We start from the raw sequence: 23599 nt of genomic DNA, 5'->3' as shown, positions 1-23599 counted from the left end.
TTCAATCTGTCTTGCTAAAACCAAAAAATGAAGCATTAATCCATAAAATTGAATAATTCAATCAGAATTACAAGGTTTTTTTTTTCTTTCCACATTGATATAGAATCTCATAGTAATTTAAAATCATTAGCATTTTGAAATTAAAATTTGATGGAAACAAGTTTTATAAGTAAAAACTTAGAGCTGCTTGCTCTCTCTAATGATTCAGCAAGAAACTCTGCTATGTCTCCAAAGGCAAGCTTTGATTTGCAATAGAGATTAAATCCAACTATAGTGAACTGCAGTAACTATCCAGATTCCTTGCTTATATAAGAATCATATTACATCACATTTTTCTCAAGCTAAATACTGTACAGACTGTGTACAGTGCACACATATTTTTTCCCAGGATTTTCATGGAGATCTTTATAATGAAAACCTATTAAACAAATGGGTCAGCAATTACTACTTGTGGCTATTTAGCACATAATTTCTTCCTAGTAATTTTCATTTTGTTGTGGCAGCAACAAATTCAATAGATTGATGCCTCCAATTCTTTTTTTCTATGCTATAGTCAAAGCCAAACAAAGATGTTTGCTCATAACAAAGCATCTATTGAAGGAGAAAAAGAGACTGATTATTGTTCTGGGACTTTGACTTTTGGTTATCTTGTGGGAATAAGGAACTCTTCTTTCCTTATTATTATATTTTAGGTAATACTGGGTTATTATAACATCAGAGAGAGAGAGAGCCATTAGGATCTTTCATGCTATTATTATCTAGTCCTATGAGCTTGTACAAAGATATAAATGAAGTAAAGTAGTGCTTTCTTCAGAGGTAACTCCAGAGAAAGGACTCTGATCCCTCAGTTTATCTGTTCATTAGAATTATTTGTGAATACACTGAGACCGTTTGGCATCTACGATTGCCTTTGTCAGTATACTTCTGGTCAGTTTGTAATTATTAAAATACGGAACTAATACTAAGAGTCTAATACTAGGAATTCATATTGGAATTCATTATCATCTTTAGTACTAATTTCAGCTTAGGCTCTTATTTCCTCCCTAATATTATGTAATGCTTTATTTTACAATATAATCTCTTTTCAAATATTAAGATTCTTTTTTTATTCAAAGGGAAAAATAGAACCAATAACCTGGGATCTCAGTAGTCTCTTTGTATTGTTTTTAAATGGACAGTTTTAAATTAAATTATCTCTTCTGATTATATATAACTAAATCTGTGATAGTCACCATAGTCTTATGAGAATTTCTGATTTTAAAGTTTCTTTTATTTTTCATGCATTTGTAGAATAATGCTGGGCTGGAGGATTTTGAAAGGAAAAAAACCCTTGGAACAGGTTCATTTGGAAGAGTCATGTTGGTGAAACATAAAGTCACTGAACAGTATTATGCCATGAAGATCTTAGATAAGCAGAAGGTTAGTGCATTTGTTATTATTTACCTGACAGGTAAACTTCAGTTTTATCAGCTAGATTATTAAACAGATGCAATATACCGACTTTCCATTGATATCTTCAGATAATTTTATTGTTGCAGTAAATTTTCATTATTATTTCTTGTCTGTAAGATACATAGTTAATAGTTAAGTATATGGGGATACATTATTATTTCCATAATTACATATACAATAGGTATGTGTATGTTTACTAACAAAATTCAACATGTAAAGAACAGGTATCTCTACTACCTTTTGCCTTATGGAAAATGCAGGGATCAGGTGTACTTGACCTTTAGAGTGAGGAAACAGAAATTTAGTGATTTTATTTTGTGACTTATTTTAATCAACAGTAGAAGCACTTTAGTATGATTGAGTTTGTTTAATTTAAAATGTCAGTTAAAGCAGAGAAAAAGTTGGAATCCTAATACTATAAAAAATATCAAATGAATGGGGCACCTGGGTGGCTCAGTCAGTTGAGCATCCGACTTTGGCTCAGGTCATGATCTTGCGGTCTGTGAGTTCTAGCCCCTCATCAGGCTGTGTGCTGACAGCTCAGAGCCTAGACCCTGCCTCAGATTCTGTGTCTCCCTCTCTCTCTGCCCCTCCCCCTCTCGTATTCTGTCTCTCTCTCTCTCTCTCTGTCAAAAATAAATAAGCATTAAAAAAATAAAAAAAATCAAATGATTATGTTGTACACCTGAAACTAATATAATGTTAGATGTCAATTAAATCATTTTGAAAAATCAATTTTTAAGTATTTATCACATATTGGTATGTCTGATGAATCAGGAGGTCTGAAGATAGTTATGCTTTAAATATTAAGCTTTTATTTTCCTGATAATCACTTAGGATGAAGGGAACATAAAAGATGAATGGCACATCTTAATAGATTATCTTATAGATATTATGTTCCCAAGAATAACACTTTGGCTTACTGGGATGTAGGAAAATGTGGAGGAAATAGTACTGAGCTAGTAGTCAGGGTTATAGGTAGTGGCTAGACTGATGCTGTCTAATAAAAATATAATGTGAGCCACATAAAGGATTTTAAATTTTTTAGTAGCCACATTTAAAAAGTAAAAAGAAGTAGTTGAAATTGATTTTAATAGATTTTATTTAACTCAGTGTATCCAAAATATTATTGTTGTACATGTAATTAATATAAACATTGAAATATTTTACTCTCTTCCTACCAAGTCTTCAAAAGCTGATGTATATTTTATACTTACAGTACATCTCCATTCAGATAAGCCACATTTCAAGTGTTAAATTTCTCGCGGCTACCATGTTGGACAGCACAGCATTAGACTGGTCTGAAGTTCCAGTCCAAACTCTGATTTAAAACAAAAAACAAATCTAGCCTCTAACATGAAAAGGAGTAATGACTTAAGTCTTTCTAAAATTAAATACACATGTACATGTTTACAAATACATTTAATTGTGCATCTTTGTCTACTGCCCTGTATCATGTAACTTTGGTAACCAGGAAGCATCCTGAAAAAATAGTTTAATCACTTCCTATTAATTCTTTAACTTACAACAATTTAGCTGTTTCCTTGTTTTATCTCCTACCTTTTGCTACTCCACTGAAACGGCTTTACTGAGGGTCACCAATCCAGTGGCCTAATCAACAAGACCAGGGGGCTCTTTTTGCTCATCTTATATGACGTGTTTTGTTTGTTTGTTTGTTTTTTAATTTACATCCAAGTTAGTTCATATATAGTGCAACAATGATTTCAGGAGTAGATTCCTTAATGCCTCTTACCCATTTACCCCATCCCCCCTCCCACAACCTCTCTAGCAACCCTCTGATTGTTCTCCATATTTAAGAGTCTCTTTTGTTTTTGTCCCCCTCCCTGTTTTTATATTATTTTTGCTTCCCTTCCCTTATGTTCATCTATTCTGTGTCTTAAAGTCCTCATATGAGTGAAATCATACAAAATTTGTCTTTCACTGACTAATTTCACTTAGCATAATACCCTCTAGTTCCATCCACATAGTTGCAAATGGCAAGATTTCATTCTTTTTGATTGCCGAGTAATACTCCATTTTATATATATATATATATATATATATATATATATATATATATATACACACACACACACACACACACACACACACACACACCACATCATCTTTATCCATTCATCTATCGATCCACCAATGGACATTTGGGCTCTTTCCATACTTTGGCTGTTATTGATAGTGCTGCTATAAACATCAGGGTGCATGTGTTCCGATGAAACAGCACACCTGTATCCTTTGTATAAATACCTAGTAGTGCAATTGCTAGGCTGTAGGGTAGTTCTATTTTTAATTTTTTTTTTTTTTAAATGTTTATTTATTTTTGAGACAGGGAGAGACAGAGCATGAACAGGGGAGGGGCAGAGAGAGAGGGAGACACAGAATCAGAAGGAGGCTCCAGGCTCTGAGCCATCAGCCCAGAGCCCGACGCGGGGCTCGAACTCACAGACTGCGAGATCGTGACCTGAGGTGAAGTCGGACGCTCAACCGACTGAGCCACCCAGGCGCCCCTCTATTTTTAATTTTTTGAGGAACCTCCATACTGTTTTCCAGAGTGGCTGCACCAGTTTGCATTCCAACCAGCAGTGCAAAATAGATCCTCTTTGTCCACACCGTTGCCAACATCTGTTGTTGCCTGAGTTGTTCATGTTAGCCATTCTGACAGGTGTGAGGTGGTATCTCATTGTGGTTTTGATTTGTATTTCCCTGATGATGACTGATGTTGAGCATTTTTTCATGTGTCGGTTGGCCATATGGATGTCTTCTTTGGAGAAGTGTCTATTCACATCTTTTGCCCATTTTCTTCACTGGATTATTTGTTTTTTGGGTGTTGAGTTTGACAAGTTCTTTATAGATTTTGGATACTAACCCTTTATCTGATATGTCATTTGCAAATATCTTCTCTGATTCTGTCGGTTGCCTTTTAGTTTTGCTGATTGTTTCCTTCGCCGTGCAGGAGCTTTTTATTTTAATGAGGTCCCAATAGTTGATTTTTGCTTTTGTTTCCCTTGCCACCAGAGACATGTTGAATAAGAAGTTGCTGCCACGGTCAAAGAGGTTTTTGCCTGCTTTCTCTGCGAGGATTTTGATGGCTTCCTTTCTTACATTTAGGTCTTTCATCCATTTTGAGTTTTATTTTTGTGTATCGTGTAAGAAAGTGGTCCAGGTTCATTTTTCTGCATGTCGCTGTCCAGTTTTCCCAGCACAGGACTTGTTTTAGAACCCTTGTCCCTTGCCTTCTGTAACCCCTTGTTCTTTAAATTATGCTCCTGCCTTTTTGGGCTCTTCTTTAATGTGCCTTTTCCTATTATTTTATCCTTCTGTCTACTCTTTAAAGATTGTTACACTCGATCTCTGGACTATCCCCTCTTCTTGTTTTCATGTTCTGCACCCTCCCTCTGAACTCTTATCCAAGCTTCGACTCATCCTTGAACTCTCCACCCCTAATTTGTACAATCTGAGCATGGAGCTCTTAGAAACCAGCTAGTTCATGTTCTGTTTTCTAGATGAGGTCATTGGGCCTTAGAGCAGGTGATTTGTACACTCATGTTGGTAGCACAACAACAAAATGCTTCAAATTTTTTATTTGAATCAAATATTTTTTATTAAACCTGCCGTTAAAATGTTATTGTCTGGATAACCCCTAATATTTTGTTATCTTTCTTAAGGAATTAATAGAATATGCTTTAGTCATAATGTATTACAAGGATTACATAATGTGCCATTTTTATGTTTAAAGTATTTAGGGAATACGTTTTTAATAACTTTTTTTTTTTTTTGGCAAGATGGTGACTTGTTAAGTAAATTACTGAGAAAGTTACCTCATGGTTAAATCATAGCAGAAGAATAGCTGCCACTCTAAGTTATTTCTGCTATGGCAGTGTTCTAGATTTATTCATAATTAAGACAAAGATTTTATACTCTGAATGTTTCCAAGTTTATTTATTTGAATTTGACAAAGGTGAGTAATAAAATAATACTCTATAGTCACTTTTTCTGTTAATGATGTCACAAACCTTTCAGTTTTGGCTGTTCCTGTCTTAAGGGTTGAGGGGAAGGAAATCAGTGCAGGAATTAAGGAAAATCATATTTCTTCATTCTATACATTGTGTCAAGCATTGCTAGGTACTTTATATTTACTGTATCAATGAATCTCCACAGCTTTGTGTGATATTAATCTCCCTTTTAAGCCAGTGACCCTTCTATTTAAGTAAATTTTCCAAAATCAAACAGGCTAGTAAGATAAACCAAGAATTTGATTAGGGTTGTCTGATCTTTGTGCCTATACTCCTTGTTTATTTTTCCTTTAAAATGTATTTGTTATCCCTAAAGTACCACTACCTAGTTTGGTCCCTTATTAACATTATCTGGGCTTTCACAATAACACCTTAATTTCCTCAACCCCAGGCTTTTCACCGTCTATTAATTCACCTTCCTCACTGCCAGAAAAGTTTTCCTACCATATCATATAACTTTAAAAAAAAATTTAATGTTTATTTATTTTGAGGGAGAGAGAGACAGAGTGCGAGCCAGGGGAGGGGCAAAGAGAGAGGGAGACACAGAATCCAAGGCAGGCTCCAGGCTCCGAGCTGTCAGGGCTCAGAGCTTGGTGTGGGGCTCGAACCCGCGAACCGCAAGATCATGACTTGAGCTGAAGCTGGATGCCTAACCGACTGAGCCACCCAGGTGCCCCACCGTATCATATAGTTTTATTTACTCAATCAAAAATCTTCCTAATATTTATTAAATAAAAATAGAACCCTGCAGTCTACTTCCAACCCTTCATAACTTTCTTCCATATTCTACCATAGTCTTATTTCACACTCTTCCCCTATATGTCCTCTATTCGCTACTTCTCTCATTGAAACTTGACCCTCAGAAGTATACAGTGCCATGCTGGGTGGGACAGGGGAGCATGTGATGACAGATACCCCATCTTCCTTATTAATAACTCCTCAAGTATTTGGTGAGAAAAATAAATCAGCTGATAAGTAATCATTTATAAATGCTTTTAAATATACATATTTAAGCCAACAGAAATATTAAGAAGTAAATATAAATTTTATATGTATTTTGAAAGTAGAACATGGACTAACCCCCCAGGGTTACTTATTAACTTTTCTCTGCCATTTAGTGATATTTCACTACCAAATCTTGAGAAGCACTGTCCTAAGCTCTTGTCAAATGAAACTAGCACTCGCACTTACCTTTGTGTATTTACCCCTTCAGGTAATGGTTCTGGATATTAACCCTGTGCTGTTTCCTCTATCTTTTCCTAACCTTTGTCATCTATTCATCTATAAGGCCCTGCTGAACTCCTACCCTTTTTAATAGGCTATAATAACAATTGGCATCTTTTGAGCTTTCACTTTGTGCCAGGCACCATGTTAATCACTTCACATGCATTCACAGAGCCACTTTTAAAGTAGGTATTATTATCCGTGTTTTATAGATGAATAACCTGGAACTTAAAAAGATGATGTACTAGGCCTAACATAAACATTTTCTTGTCTAAATACTTACAACCCATAACTCTCATTTGGCAATTATTCATCTATTAATATTCACATATTCATACACCATACTTGCAAATAGATTTTATGCAGCATTAAGGCAGACATTTTCTTGTCTTTATCTTGATTGCATTATTAGGCTTCATATGTAGTTATACACACACTTAAAAGTAAATTAGATTTTAATTAGTTAATTTTTTAAATTAACTTAAAAATTAACTAAGCACTTATGCTTTGCCACTTCATATATCATGGATTCATTTCTATTTTTAATTGTTATGCCCTACATACACATGGTTGGCTTAGGGCTATAATGCAGAAAGCCTCTCTACTGCAATTTTTATTGCTTATTTCAAAGGAAGTGCATTGTCAATACCTAACTAAAAATCTGCTAGATCATAATATACAAAAGTAAACAAGGTGATACATCTAGACAATGGATGTACTTTCTGCTATTCAATGCTCAAAAGAAATGAGCTATCAAGCCATGAAAAGACATGAAGAACTTTAAATGCATATTATTAAGTGAAAGAAGCCAATCTGAAAAGGCTGTATACTGTATGATTCCAACTATATGACATTTTGGAAAAGACAAAACTATGGAGACAGTAAAAAGATCAGTGATTGCCTGGGATTGGTAGGGAGAAAGGGATGAATAAGTGGAACACAGAAATTTTAGGGCAGTACAAGTAAACCCTAGTGTAAACTATGGACACTGGGTGATAAAGATGCCAGTGTAAAAAAAAAAAATAATGTGTCAATGTAGGTTCATCACTTGTAACAAATATACCGCACACCTGTGTGAAGGGGGGGGGGGGTTGGGAAGATGTTGCTAGTGGGGGAAGCTATGCGTGTGTGGGGATAGGAGGAATATGGAAAATCTCTGTATCTTCTGCCCAATTCTACCGTGAACCTGAAACTGCTTTAAAAAAAAAAAGCCTATTTTTTTAAAAGTAAATACAAAGCAATAGTAATTCTCGAGCCAATGTTACATAATTTGTTATGATAAGTATGGACTAATTAGTTCTGTAACTAGTTAGAATTTAGACAGCAATGGTCCAACCACTTCATATTACATCAAAAACAAACAAAACAAAACAAACCTGAGATCCTAAGAGTTGAAATAACATCTCCAAAAGCCACAAAACTGCTGGATGAGAAGGCCTAGATTAGAATACAGATCTTTTGACTCTCAGTCAAGTATTCTTTGCTCACTACTATTTTTATACTATAATTGTATATACTAATAACTGGATGGTAACTAGACTTTGCCTATGTTCAACTTCTTGAATTCGGTGACTGCCCCACACTGACAGTAAGCTTCTAGCAAGAAAGACTGCCAGCTGCTAATGACTTATACATACACCAGACAAGTATTTATATCTCCCTAAGGTCACCTTTTCTTAAATTAAAAATAGAATCACATGTGGGATAGAAGCACAGTCTTTGTGAAGTCAAAATAAGTCACTTTCCCCTGCTGCTATGTATTTGATTGAGTAGACAATCCAGAAGAAGCTTGATTAATCCTAAATAACCTATTTGCTATAAAGATATAGTTGGTCTTTTGCCCATATTTTGTGTGTCCTCTCCTGTGGCTGCACAAATTGATTTTTTAGAATTTAATCTTCTATTTATTCAGGTATTAGGAAATGAACAGATTGTTCATTTTTACCCAGTTTGAATTGAAAGTGTTTTTCAATTATTGGCTTTTCTTCAATTCTTAATTTCCTTGCTGATCTTCTGAAGATTGAAAATCAGTACCTACCTATTGCAGTGATTTGTGACTGTAACTAATTAGGAGCTGCGTATTTTCACATACTAATTTCTTTTCAGTTATGTATTATTTCTTTTAAGTACTTCTTAGCTCTTGCTTCTTGACTGAAAATTATAGTTGCCCTTCTTAAGACCAAATTTTAAATCCTCTGCTAGGTGTTTCATTTGAATCTGATAAAAACCTAGTTATTGGTTATTATCATACCCTTATCCAACTTAGTGATTTTGCTTATCCAAGCTCGTTATATGGTAAGCATTTTATTTATGTTTTATTCTTTTAAAATTATAGTAAATTTTAAATTCTGTTCAAGTACATTAAATATATTTATCTCTCAATTACAGGTTGTTAAACTGAAGCAAATAGAGCATACTTTGAATGAGAAAAGAATATTACAGGCGGTGAATTTTCCTTTTCTTGTTCGACTGGAGTATTCTTTTAAGGTAGATTTTACAATATTCAAATAAAATAATTTTACCCTCACATATTTTTTAAAATATGAAACTGTGATAGGATTCTAAGCCATATGACAAACATGGAGAATATGAATAAATAAAAAAGTAATATATTTAGATTTTATGTTTGTAAACTTATGTTCATATTTGAAAAGGTTTTGGCTTTCCCTAGGGAAAATTTTAAAGGTAATGTGTAATTTTTCATGACATGCTATTATAAATTCAAATATTTCCATTTATCAAAATCCATAGTAATATCTTATTAAGCAGTTCTTACAATCTTGCAAATGAATACGCCCACCTAACTTCTTTTCTCTTGAACCTTTTCTGACACAGTCTTACCATCCTCTTTTCCTTAGTAATTTGTGTTCTAGTCTTTCCGTTTATGTAAGGCAGGACAGTCTTTGGCCCTCCCTCAATGTTCTCATAAAGTTGAACAAGATTTATTCTTTAAGTTGATAGCTTTTCAACTCTTTAGAATGACACTTGGCATCTCGTAGTCTTAATTCCTAAAGCATTTTAACCTTTTCCCTTTTCCTCCTTTATTCTTTAAATCAGATGAACACCTGTATGTTTAGGATGATATTAAAAATCATTCATCTCTCTGACGTAATTTAGTACATAAAATGTAAACATTCTTACTTTTTCAAATTGTTGTTTTAACTGTTATTCCTTTGCATCCACTATAGTATTAAGTCACGGCTGCAGTGTTTAATTGTTCAAAAGTTAGGGTTCCCTGCAAGAACAGGAACAGCAAATATCCCAGACTAATTTGTGGCAAGAATACCTGGGCTGGGGGTGGGGAATGAATTCCCCACTGAAGAAAAATTAGAGCATCTTCCATTTATTCTGTCTTTCCCAATGTTAGTAATCTCTCGGGTTTTTTAATTTGTCTTTTTCTAATTGAACATGGTGTCATCTTTAAATATTTCCTTGAAATAATCTCGGTTTCATAATTTTGATTTACTTATCCTTTTTATTTGTTCATAGGATAATTCTAATTTATACATGGTTATGGAATATGTCCCTGGGGGTGAAATGTTTTCACATCTAAGAAGAATTGGAAGGTTCAGGTAACTAATACTTTATCCTCCTCAAATCTTTTTTAAGTTATTGTCAATGCTAACAATTTATTTCATTTCATTTAGTAATATGTTAGCTATATGAAAAATTACATGGAAACATTCATAAGAGGCCACACCCTACTGAGTTTTAAAAATCAAATAAAAGCACCATGATAGCAATGTAAATATTCTACCATTGGTAGATATTGTGAAGATCCATTGTTTGGAGGATTTTCAGAAGATGCAAAAATTGAATTTAAACATACTAGTACTTATTGAACAAATATTAATACAACTCTGGGGAAGAGGTTTGTGTAAAGATGAAGAAAGGAATAAATGGAAAAGATAATAATGGCATCATAGTGATGTGATTAAGAAGTTCATTTTGCACAAATTTAATTCTCCTTAAAGTTTTTGTTGAATTTTAAAAATATATACATAATTTTAAAAGAGTTTGTACCTTGGGGCGCCTGGGTGGCAGTTGGTTAAGCGTCTAGCTTCGGCTCAGGTCATGATCTCATGGTTGGTGAGTTCGAGCCCCGTGTTGGGCTCTGTGCTGACAGCTTGGAACCTGGAGCCTGCTTCAGATTCTGTGTCTCCCTCTCTCCCTGCCCCTCCCCTGCTTCTCTCTATCTCTCTCTCTCAAAAATAAATAATAAACATTTAAAAAAAAAAGAGTTTGTACCTTATTAGGTTATTGCTAACAAGGCCACACAGTTTTTAAAACAGGTTATATTGGGGCTCCTGGGTGGCTCAGTCGGTTAAGCGTCCGACTTCAACTCAGGTCACGATCTCTCGGTCCTTGAGTTCGAGCCCCGCGTCGGGCTCTGGGCTGATGGCTCAGAGCCTGGAGCCTGCTTCGGATTCTGTGTCTCCCTCTCTCTCTGCCCCTCCCCCATTCATGCTCTCTCTGTCTCAAAAATAAATAAACGTTAAAAAATTTTTTTAAAACAGGTTATAAATTCTGTTAACTTTACCTCTGTGTAATAATTTGTAAGCTACTACTGTTCATTAGTAATCACTGAAAGAATGCACGTCCAGCTTCATTTAGCACATTATGAGCTGGTATGATGAAAGCACGTACAGGAGTGCAAACTGGCTGATGATGATAATCCGATTCAGAAAGAGATGATGATAGACTCAGATTATCACAAGATCGTATTCAGTTATGGGCCAACATTAGAGTTATTTTAGTTACCTGAAGCCTAAGCCAAAATTCACTTATTGAGCTGATACGGTAAGGCACCTAATACGTGTCAGGCACTGTGCTGATGCAAAGCAACTTCTGTTTATCTTTAATGATTTCCTTTTACCTCCTGTTGTCCTCTCTTCTACTACCCTTGTCCACGCAGGCCCAGCATCCTCAGATTGCCCTTGATAATTCAGTTTTACACTGAAGCATTACACCTAAACCTATCTTCAAAAAATATTTTTTCCAGTCTCTATCATTACTAACTTCTTTCCTTTGCAACTACCCACACTCCTATTTCTTTAATACTTGACTTGGTACTAGGAGGAAAGCGAGTTGATTGCAATAATTCACTATTGAGACACACTGTCTTTTCTAACTTTTCACTCATACTACACGTACACTTGACAAGTTGTTAACTCCTATCCTAGGAACTTTAAGACAAGAAGAATATTGAGTTATTATTGAGCATGGCTTTAATCAGAATCAGGGCAGTCATTATTCTCTACTTAAATAGCAACTGTCTAGACTTAAAGCTGCTTCAGCATTAAGTCTTCCAATAGAATATTTTGCTTTCATCTTTCAACAATTGGATCACAGACCTATGTAATGTTTGTGTTCCTCCAATCAAATATCAGTGTGTGGAAATAAATATAAAATGCTTAGTACATCTTATATTTGTGATGATAAATTTATATCTATTTATAAGATGCTAAGTGCATCTTGTATTTATAGATGCATGGAGAAAATTGGAGGGGACTTCCAGGTCAAATAAATGTTTCCAAAGTTAGGGATATTTCAATGACCAGGATGATTCTTCCAGTCTCCCCTTAAAATGTTCCCCTGTTTCTTGTCATACAATCTATGGTACAGAATTTATGGTGTTGAGATGGGGCTGAAACTGTAATGGTATTATAAAATAATCTCCCCCAAAGTTTGTTTCTTTACATATTCATTTATTCAACAAATATTTACTGAGCACCTGATATGTATTAGGCTAGAACCTAGGAAATAGAGTGACAAGCAAAAGGAGCAGCATATATAATCTTTTTTGGAATTTCTATTTCTGGTGCTATGAGATCAAATTCATGCCAGCCATCTTGAGGGAAGTTCTATTCATAGTTCATGTTATTCATTGAGGACATAAATCTGAAAGTCATTGCAGTTTATCAGGCCAGTTAACAGAATTCATTGTGTACACTACAAGATGAAAGAGAAACTCAAACTAGAAAATCAGTACATCCTTTGGAGTAATGCTCTGAATGTGGCATCAACATGACACTTATCTGTCAATTGATCTAATCTGTGCATACAAGAACTGTACATGTTTACACAAACATACAGATTACCCCTGTGTTTATATATCTGTGTAAATATGCATAGTAGAAGATTTGGAAATTCAGACACCATGATTGTATCTATGCTTTCTGGATAGGATTACGGGAGCTCTTTATCCTCCATCTATATTTTTTATGCTTTTTTAATAATGAGAATATATTGTTTTTGTAATAGGAATAGTCTGGGTCAAATGGCATCAGTCTGCAGATTAATGCAGTTAAACAACTTCTGTGTAGTGAAATTCTTTAAGCACTTGAAATTTATGAGACAGGTACATGGAGCTTATCAACAGTAACAATGGCCTGATAGACCATGTATTGTTGACATGTTTGCTTTTCAATCATTCTCAAAGTGAGACATAATTATAAAAGCATCAATAGCCTCTAATATGGCCGATAAGAATTTAAAATAAGATGGCTGTTTTAGAGTTATATTTTTCTTCAATGTATGCTGCCCCATAAGCATATTAAAGTACTATTATCTGAAGATAGTTCAGAGGTTTAGTAGATATTCAGAAACTAACAAGATTCTTAAATGTTTAAAAGAAAAAAAAATTGGCTTCCAAAATATTTCTACCCTATATTAATTTTTTCCATAATCTACTAATTACCGTGTGTTAACCCATTTTACAAAAATTCAGTGTTTTCTTTTTCTTCGCAGTGAACCCCATGCACGGTTCTATGCAGCTCAGATAGTGCTAACATTCGAGTACCTCCATTCACTAGACCTCATCTACAGAGATCTAAAACCTGAAAATCTCTTAATTGACCACCAAGGTTATATCCAGGTATGACTTGAACACATTATATATAATGTATTACTAGGTAAAAGTTGTATGTATTTAACCTCAACTACCAATATTGGATGTTTTTTCTTTGAGTGAGACAGTTATTTCTTCCTAACAGCTTAGCATCATGTCTGGCATATGGGAGAGCTTAACAATCTTCCTAATAGCTTAAATGAGCTCACGGTTCTGCCACTATTGCAGAGACCAAAAATCCCATCAAGAATAGAACCTGTTTACACCTCCCATAGTCTGCAGTTGTGAATTGAATGAACATAGGCTCCTACGTACAGAAATACATAGAATAGCTAAATTTGTGAGCTCTCATTTAGTGCCAGGCATCATTCCGAGTGTTTTACATGTATCATCTTTTTTTGTCCTGATAACCTTATAAAGCGTAAGTACTGCTGTTACCCTCATTTTGAGGCTAACAGAACTAAGGCACAGCAAATCACACAGGCAGTAAATGGTGGTCAGAATTTGAACCCAGCTGTCCCCAGAGTCTGTGCTCCTTAACAGCAGCAGCCAAAGGAGCCCTGGCTACCAATACGGAACTGGTGGGGGTGTTTTATTTCCACTTCTGTGAATAGACCGAGAACATCCCTTTTTCCACACTTATCAATAGGTTCTCCTGTTGATACTTTTGTATTGCCAATGACGTAACTAATGGCAGAGCAAGAAATACTTCTTGGACCCAAGAAATACTTCTAGCATTGCTTCATTTTTGTTAAAAGCATTTACTTTTACCATTTTGTGTGTGTTTATTTCTTTGAGTCAGGAAAAGGCTCTCCAGAGTGAACCTTCATTCACTAATAGTGGCCTGCATGGATTGGTCTCAGTTACACTGACTTAATTTTTTTTCATGGTTTTAATTTTAACCCTGATTTTTAACTTTGAACTGAGGTGCAACAAATACATTTATTGTGAAATAATGAATATTCACAAATTTTTTTTTCTTTCATAGGTCACAGACTTTGGGTTTGCCAAAAGAGTTAAAGGCAGAACTTGGACATTATGTGGCACTCCAGAATATTTGGCTCCAGAGATAATCCTTAGCAAGGTATATTTATAATGTCATTATGTAAGAGTAAAAATATAAGGCATGCATCACTGTGGACTTTTATAAAAACAGTTTACTGATCTAGTATTACATTTTTACTTAATCTAAATTATGAATTTATGTCTGTTTGATTACTAAATAATAATTACTGGCAGTCTACCACTAACTCAGTAACCTCTCAATTTTAACTCTGGATCTAAGAGAAATAGTATGGTAGAACATAGGGAAAATAGTCAATGATATTGTAATAACTTTGTATTGTGGCCTATGGTAACTAGATTTGTCATAGTAATCATTTCACCATGTATATAAAATGTTGAATCACTATGTTGTACACCTGCAAGTAATAGGATATTGTATGTCAACTATACTTCAAAAAAAGTTAATGTGAATAAATCTGATCTCGAGATCCATATTTTTTTCTTCCAGTCTTACTGAGAAGTAACTGCCAGACCTAACTGTCTAGGTTGAAGGCATACAGTGTAATGGTTTGATTTACATAGATTGTGGGATAGATTACCACAATAGGTTTAATTAACATACATCATCTCATGTAGATGTAATAAAAAGAAAAAAAAGTCCATGTTTTGAAAGACAGTTGTTGATAGTCTGTTGAGGATTGTTCTACTTTTCAAAACAGTGAAAATATGGTAAGAGAAGTCTATAATCATACCTAAAAGGATGGTTCCATTCTGTTCTCCGTTCCACTGCCATCCCTAGGTGGAAACAGCTAGAAAGGAAAAATTAACAATAACTGAGCACAAACAGGAACAATGAAAGAGAAAGGGATAACACACATGCCTTGATAGTTACAACCTGAATAACTATAAATAACTCTATAATAAGAATAAAATAAATGATCTCATTCAGCTTTCCTCTCAACTTTGTAATTTAAATCATCTATAACTTTTTAGTCTTTTATAACCTAAATATCATTGCTGTTAACACATTTCTTTTGTAAGTACACCTACCAAATAATGATGACAGAATAAGCACCAGAACTTTAAAAAATGCATATATATTATAAAAGTAATAGATGTTCATTTACAAAATTTGGAAAATGCAGAAAAATCAAAAGAAACAACCAAAAAAACCTATAATCTCACTACCCAGAGGTAGCTTTTTTTTTAAAGTAATTTTTTTAAGTTTATTTATTTATTTTTTTGAGAAAGAGCACAAGCAGGGGAGGGGCAGAAAGGAGAGACAGAATCCAAAGTAGGCTCTGCACCATCAGTACAGAGCCCCACGTGGGCTTGAACTCATGAGCTGTGAGATCATGACTTGACCCAAGATCAAGAGTTGGACACTTAACCGACTGAGCCACCCAGGTGCCCCAAGGTAGCCTTTTTCAATATATTTTTCTGTGCATGTTATCATAGTTGAGATACAGTGAATGTACAGTTTGTATTCAGCTTTTTTCACTTGAATGCTAACAAGCACGCAAACATTCTAATGGCTTATTTGAAATGTTATCATAAAGTATTTTGCCATTCTTCTATTGCTAAATATTCAAGTCATTCCTTTTTCCTTTTTCTTTTTCTTTTTTTTTTTTTGCTATTATAAATAACTGTGATAAACATAAATATTTTATACATAAAGCTTTTTCTGCATTTCAAATTATTTTCTCAGGACAGATTCCCAGAAGTAGAATTACTGGGACAAAGGGTATGAACATTTTTAAGTCTCTCAATAAATACTGCCAAAGTGCTTTCCAAAAAGATTGTAACATTTTATACTCCTACTACTTCATCACACTGTATCCAGCATTAGATATTTGTAGTTTCAGAATAATTACTAATGGGGCACTTGGGTGCCTCAGTCAGTTAAGCATCGGACTCTTGATTTTGGCTCAGGTCATGATCTCAAGGTTCGTGAGTTTGAGCCCCACATCAGGCTCTGCACTGAGGGTATGGAGCCTGCTTGGGATTCTCTCTCTCCCTCTCACTACTCCCTCTTTTCCCCCTGCTCTCTCTCTCTCTCAAAATAAATAAACACACCTTTAAATAAACAAACAAATAAATAAAATAATTACTGGTTTAATAGGCAATAAATGGTATTTCATTATTTTAAGTCTCATGCCTTTGATTATTAGATTTTTTTAATGCTTTACAGACATTTGGTGGGTTTTTTCTGTGTGTATGAGTTATTAGTTCATGTCCTTTGCCCATTTATCTATTTTAATTTAGTTTTTCTTACTGATTTGTTTTAATTCTCTATACTTAGGGTATTAAAAGTATCTGGCATATTTTTTATAAATATTAGCATACAATCTCAACATAGAAACCAAAGCTTAGTAAAAGGATCCAGCTCAACATCACGTGCTTCCACTATACTAAAAATATCATAATGAATGACATTACTAGTGACTTAAAAGAATTAAAGCATAGTTGATGCCCATTTCTATTAGCAAAACAAAGTGCTATTCATCTTATGCTAGTCTCCCTTTAAAAAAACATACAGAAGCAGAAAAAAATCTCTACATTAGATTTTAGCTAATAATTTGAAAATTAAATGATTTGTAAAGCTAAAATTTTGACAAAACTTTGGAGTGTGGGGAGTGGTGAAGGTAATTTGAGGGCAGACCAGATCTGGCAAAAACTCAGTTCATTTCTCTCCGTGATCAAGTTGAATTTTTTTCCATAATCTTTTGTGCCAGCTGACATTGACCATAGTTGATAACAAACTTTATATAAACATGTTAATATTGTACTTTTATTTTCTTACAAATACTGCTAGCTCTTAATTTTAGCAAGTTTAGTATGGAAAAAAACAAAAATAACTTTAGAATTGTACCTTTGGTTTACAATGTACTTTTATTTACATTTTTTCCTTTTATTTGATAAAGTTCTTACAAAAACCTCAAGGATTAGTTATCTTTTCTGTACACCTTTTAGAGATGAGAAGACAGTAGGATAGCTACAGTAAACTTAAATATTTACATTTATTAGGCTCCAAATTAAACTTGTAGCTTTCATTAAGATCCTGTGAAGTGGAAGAGAATGCCCCTAGTATAATCACCCTCCTAACGTCAACAATATAGAGTATTTTGAAGTCAACTCTGCTGTTTACTACGAAGTCCAGTATCTACTGTTCTGTATAAAAACCTTTGGCCTTTCTATGAATGCTCTAGAAAACCTGATTTATAAGGTTATGGACCAAGAATGGACTTGAAAAAGTAATTTAGCAAGTCCCTTCCTATTGTTGAGCAACAACTAAATTATCCCAAGTAATTAGGGGATATTTATTGTCTACAATATTCTTAATGATTTTAGGAACGAGATTTAATAATATTTCCAATTCCAATATAATTGGAATATAGCCAATATCTGTAAATTCTCCCTGTTTAATTCAAGTGTGATCTGATACATTTTGTTCATTTTTTATTCTCTCCTGAATAGCTGTGCAGCAACTGCTCTTTAACAAATTTCATATGCTTGAAGATCATTTTGAAATCATCTATGACTTCATTCCCTTCTGGTAGATTAAGTAATAACTAATATTTGCTGCTGGTTTATCTTAGGGCTACAATAAGGCAGTGGATTGGTGGGCATTAGGAGTGTTAATCTATGAAATGGCAGCTGGATACCCCCCATTCTTTGCAGACCAACCAATTCAGATTTATGAAAAGATTGTTTCTGGAAAGGTAAGTAATACATTTTATTATTCCTCTATTACTTGTTATTTCTATAATGAAATGTAAGATTTGTATATTAAAACCATTTGATGTCATCAGAATAATTACCCTAAATTGGAAAGAATACAAAAATACCCATAGTTCCTGTCTTTGTATCTAGCATTCATTTAAGATAACAAAATAAACATTAAATCATTGCAGTTTCTTAAGAAAATGAGGCAGTTTTACAAACAAGTTAGCAAAAAGATAAAGCAATTTTCTTTTTTATCACTTATAAAATATAGGATCATACCTCTCATTCTCAATATTTCTCTAAGTAAGTAAATTTTTACTTACTTAGTTATTCATGTGGGTATCTCCTTAGAGAGAAGTTTTAGGGGCTGTTTTTGTATCTCCTTGTTTTTTCAGGAGAGTCTTGTTTGAATTATGCCAAACACCACAAAATTGGAAGCAAATACAAAATAGATAAGCCTTTATAAAATGGAAGTTCAGAGAAAGGATATTTATATAATTGTTCATGTTGATTGTGATTATAATTGCCATTGATCTTTAGCAAATATGGCAATAACTTTTTTTTGAGCATGAGTAGATTCAATATATCATAGTATTTTACATTTTGTAATTACTCCATAAACCTTCCTTCTTTTGTAATCCCTAATTTTGTTTCCAAAAGTATCTCAAAACAAACCATTCATTCTTGCCTTAGCATACACTTTTAAAAAAATACTACAGTCGGGGAGCCTGGGTGGCTCAGTGGTTAAGCATCCAATTCTTGATTTCAGCTCAGGTCATGATCTTGCGGTTCTTGAGTTCAAGCCCTGCATTGGGCTCTGTGCTAACAGCGTGGAGCCTGCTTAGGATTTTCTCTCTCTGTCTCTCTCTCTCTCTCTCTCTCTCAAATAAATAAACAAGCAAACAAACAAACAAAAAAACTTAAAAAAAATACTACAATTTTAATAGAGTTGAGTCTGATTCTTTCCACCGTAGAAAGAATAGGCTTTAAAAAATTCCAAAAAGACCTTCTATACATTTATGATAGAGTTTATAGGAAGGGATATTTTCCCATTTTTCCCTTTTTCCTATTCCTACATGTGGTACACCCCATTAGTTTATCTTTCTTTTTTCTTAGGTCACATAGCCCCATTTAGAATATGACCAGGAAATAGAGCATTAATCTTGACATAACAGTACCCTGAGATGTGATGTAGTTGACTTTTTTCTATTTTGTAACCTTAGTCTAAGGCAGAGAATTGCCTAATCAACCTAGAGAATCTGGAAGGACATAGAGAAAAAGTCTCTATTTCTTTATACCTCAGCCAGATTCACACTTTACATTTAGTGTAAAAGCTGACCCTCAGCTCCATGAACTTAAAATTTGTATCACCTATATCACCTGAATGTCCCTAATGTAGTAATTTATCTTTTTTACCAATATTCAAATTTAAATCATGGATGCCACACAGCTGGACTGTGAGGACAAGACACCAACAGAATGAGTCTGTCCAGCCCTCTAGAATCCACATCTCAACACGGTATTGTTCCATATCTTATAGTGTATACGTAGTCTACAGGGATCACAAGATTTTCAGTTATATTTCCCTTCATTTTATGAAAGTTTTATCTTATGGCAGTATTCACAAACTATGGGACTAACTAAAGAACTTACACTTCAACTATGTCAAAAATAAAAATTAAATACTTCTTAAAGATAACTAAGCTAGGTGTTGAAAGATTTACACCAAGGTAATACAGAAAGGCAGAAAGGAATACTTAAGTCATTAGGTATCACTGCTGTCCTTGTTACATTTGTAGGTATCTAGGCCTCAGGTTTCTTATCCTTGTAACTGTTTTCATCCAGCAGAATATCAAAGGCACAGTAAAAGAACTTTTGAGATGAACAAAACATCAAGAAAAAGTAGTGTACAAGACAGGTATTAATTTTCTAAGAATTTGAAAGGTGATTATGTAAAATCTCAAGAAAGAACATGACCCAAAGGTCATATGAAGAATGTTGAGAGAACTGAAATACTTTAAAATCACTGAATGAAAGAAGCATAGAGTAGTCCACCCTTGTCTACGGTTTTAGTGACCTACAGTCAACTGCAGTCCAAAGCGGGCGATCCTCCTTCTGAGGCATCATCAGAAGGTCAGTAATAGCCGGCCACTACAGCACAACAGCTGTGTCATTCACCTCACTTCATGTCATCACATAGGCATTGTATCATCTCACATCATCACAAGAATGGTGAGTACTGTACTGTAAGATAGTTTGAGAGGGGGACAGAGAGAAAGAAACCACACCCACATAACTTTTACTACTGCAGCATGTTGTTGTAATTGTTCATTGTTTTTAATCTCTTACTGTGCCTAATTCATAAACTAAACTTTATCCCAGGTGTATGTATGGAGATAAAACGGTTCAGGGTTTTATCAAAGGGTTCAGCAAAAACCAAGGATGCAGAAATTCTACTAATAGTTATTAGAAATTCTACTTCTAATTTAATTATAGGTCATTACAAAGCTTCTACGTTGCTTTTACTTATGCTTTATAAAAGAAGTAAAACTCTCTGACAAGGATGCTGTCATAACTAAATTTCCCTTATTTAGAAAAATGGCTTTGTTTAAAATGAGTCTATCTTCATCTGTATGAATAGGCCTTCACTAGCCAATCATGCCACAATGTGGAAGAAAAATGTTTACCTGTTTATGAATATGTTTTTATTTCATATCAAACTTTAATAGTCAGGCTCCAATATTAATATTTAAATCTGTGTATATTCTATAATCATAACTGTTTAAATCCTAGTCACCTTATTAGAAGAATGGCAACATAAAACTTTATCTTATCACAATATCTGATATCTTTCTTCACTTATTTAGAAATATGATAGGATGTTTGGTATACTATTGTTTTTCAATTAGCAATAATCGCGCCTCGGGTAAACCTCATTGGCTACGATACTGCCATGATGCAAAGCTTGGTATACTATTGTTTTTAACTAAAGGTGCCAGATTATCGTGTCCCATATTGGAAATAAAGTTATTTTCTTCCTTTTTCCCCTTTGCTCTTAAAGTAGAACTCATGAAGCAGAATATTGGTACTAACTGATCTCTAGGATTTACACTGTGTGAACATAAAGTCATATTCATATGCACCATTCCCAGTAAAACCATCTGTTTCAACACTCAAAGCCAAACTGGAATGTATCCCTATCCACATGACAAACACATTACAAGTGTTATTATCTCACTGGTTAGTAAATAAAAGCCAAATTGGAGAATAACTAATACTTAAATTTTTTCATTGTTCAAGTCATTAAAACTCAAATTTTGGTCTTCCAAATCCTATATTTGTATTTAAAAATCTTTAATGATTTGAATGATATATCATTTAAAATATGTTTCAATCATAATTTTTTTGCTGATTTTTTAAAAGTGTGTTATTATTTTATGCAACATTTTATATTGATTACTCTCTCCATTCTGAAGCCATAGATTATAGGTATCAGTAACATCAAAGTTAAAATAAAATGTATTTAATGAAGTGATTAATTCACTGAAATACACATATTTGAAAATCAGGTTGCTAAGTATTTTCTCTATTACAATATTTTAACTCAAGTTGGTATTTTTAAATGCACAGAAAGATGATCAATCAGCTTGTTAGATTCTCTCCTACACATATTTTGCCTTTAAAAACGGAGGAGGTGGTATTTTAAATGTCAAATTATTCATGTGATATCAAGGTTCAGGTTTAGAAATGCACAGTTGACAGAAAAGTCTTAATAATTTTCACATTAAATTTGACATTAATTAGCAATATATATACTGAGTTTCTTATATAGTCTTTAAATTCCATACTTCAGTGCCATATACTCTATGATAAGAATCAGTTATGGTTCCTACAGCAACTCTATTTAGCTGCATCACTCTGAGAAATATATAAGTTAATATTGTGTTCAAAAATGATACTTGAAATAAGGCAGTCAAGTAACAGCTGTTGTGGAAACCATAACTTTAGAGTCCTTGACTTATGAAATTTAAAAAAAATTTCTGAGCTGTATTATATTTAAAGTAAATATTAGTCCACTTTTAATGAGCACCAAAAATGTACAAGGAGACACTATACAAAATATAAAGTTGTAAACATACATATATAGAGAATGATCAAAGAGTCAGTTCATTTTTTCCTGAAAGGAAATTCATATTCACATGAAGGATAACTGATTAGCAGCCAAATAGCTCTTCCTTTCTGTCTCAGGGGTCCCCAAAGCCATTCCCATTTTAGGTGATTTGCTAGGAAGACCCAAAGACTTCAACATACAGCAATACTCAAGAAATGAAGCCCTTATATTATAACAAGTACCTTCATTATAAGATACCTTACAATGAAAAGATAGTAAGTACAATCAGCAAAAGGAAAGGCTCATGGGGCAGCGTCTAGAGGAAACTAGGCACAAACTTTCAAGAGTCTTCTCCTAGTGGAGTGACAAGAGATGAACTTAATTCCTCCAGGCACAAATTGTGACAACATGGGTAAATGTTGTCTCCTAGGGAAGCTCATTAGAGACTCAGTGCCCAAGGATTTTATTGGGATCACATATACACCCTCTACCTAGCCCATACCTACATCCCAAACTGACAGAGCAAAGTAGATGTTTGGCATAAGCCATATTGTTTGTACCAACAATCTAGGTACAGTGAACCACTCATATTATTTAGGGAAAGTTTCATATCAGTGTGAAGAACTGTTACCATGCCAATTGCCAGATCCTGCCCAAGGCTAAACTTGCAAACAGGCTTTCCTTAAAGGTAACAGTCCCAAGCCTGCTATATTAGCTCTTTTCTGCACTATTCTGTTTCCTAAATAACATACACATAGGCAGAAATACTACTGTACTTGTTCTAAGATGCCATTGTTAATGCTTTTGGGGAAATTAAAGTGCCATTTTTTATTTGGCTGTGGCTATAGTTAAAGAAACTTAGATAACTCAGTAGTCATTTTCATAAAATTCAAAAGCAGTTTTACCATTTGCCTAAAACCAAGGCCATTTTTTAACACTTTGCTGTGGTCATTTAAAATTCTTAATAGCTGCTTTGAGACAGTCCTTACTTTAGTGGTCTTTTGGGCAAATGATGGCAATTTGTTTTGCAGGGGAAGGAAGGAATGAGGATTGGGTAGGTAATGGTCCTCTGTAACTGTCTAGGTTTATCGTAACTACCACTGTTTCTGCATAAATAAGAGAACAGATCAGAGAGCCCAGCTGTGGTAGTAATATTTATTTAAAAAAAAATTTTTTTTAACATTTATTCATTTTTGAAAG

General features: G+C 34.0%; 1 protein-coding gene and 1 non-coding gene across 4 annotated transcripts in view; one reads left to right on the top strand and one right to left on the bottom strand.

The window, feature by feature from the left end:
- The window catches only part of PRKACB (protein kinase cAMP-activated catalytic subunit beta), a 127208-nt gene that overhangs the window by 89923 nt on the left and 13686 nt on the right, over nt 1–23599 (top strand). For 2 of the 3 annotated variants that reach the window (XM_047870594.1, XM_047870593.1), the window contains exons 3-8: nt 1291–1419; nt 9096–9194; nt 10197–10279; nt 13458–13584; nt 14546–14641; nt 18162–18284. In XM_047870594.1, the coding sequence (XP_047726550.1) occupies nt 1291–1419; nt 9096–9194; nt 10197–10279; nt 13458–13584; nt 14546–14641; nt 18162–18284 (657 nt within the window). Of the gene's footprint in view, nt 1–1290; nt 1420–9095; nt 9195–10196; nt 10280–13457; nt 13585–14545; nt 14642–18161; nt 18285–20136; nt 21606–23599 lie in introns of those variants that run through there. The other variant, XM_047870595.1, reaches the window with a different exon arrangement.
- On the bottom strand, nt 21109–21254 carry LOC125174117 (U4 spliceosomal RNA). The gene has a single exon (XR_007155258.1). It is a non-coding gene; the product is annotated as a U4 spliceosomal RNA (small nuclear RNA).

Source organism: Prionailurus viverrinus, chromosome C1 (genome assembly GCF_022837055.1).
Source record: "Prionailurus viverrinus isolate Anna chromosome C1, UM_Priviv_1.0, whole genome shotgun sequence".
In the NCBI taxonomy this organism is placed as follows: Eukaryota; Metazoa; Chordata; class Mammalia; order Carnivora; family Felidae; genus Prionailurus; species Prionailurus viverrinus.
Note: the sequence above shows the minus strand (reverse complement) of the source record. Positions and strands in the feature narration are given on the sequence as shown.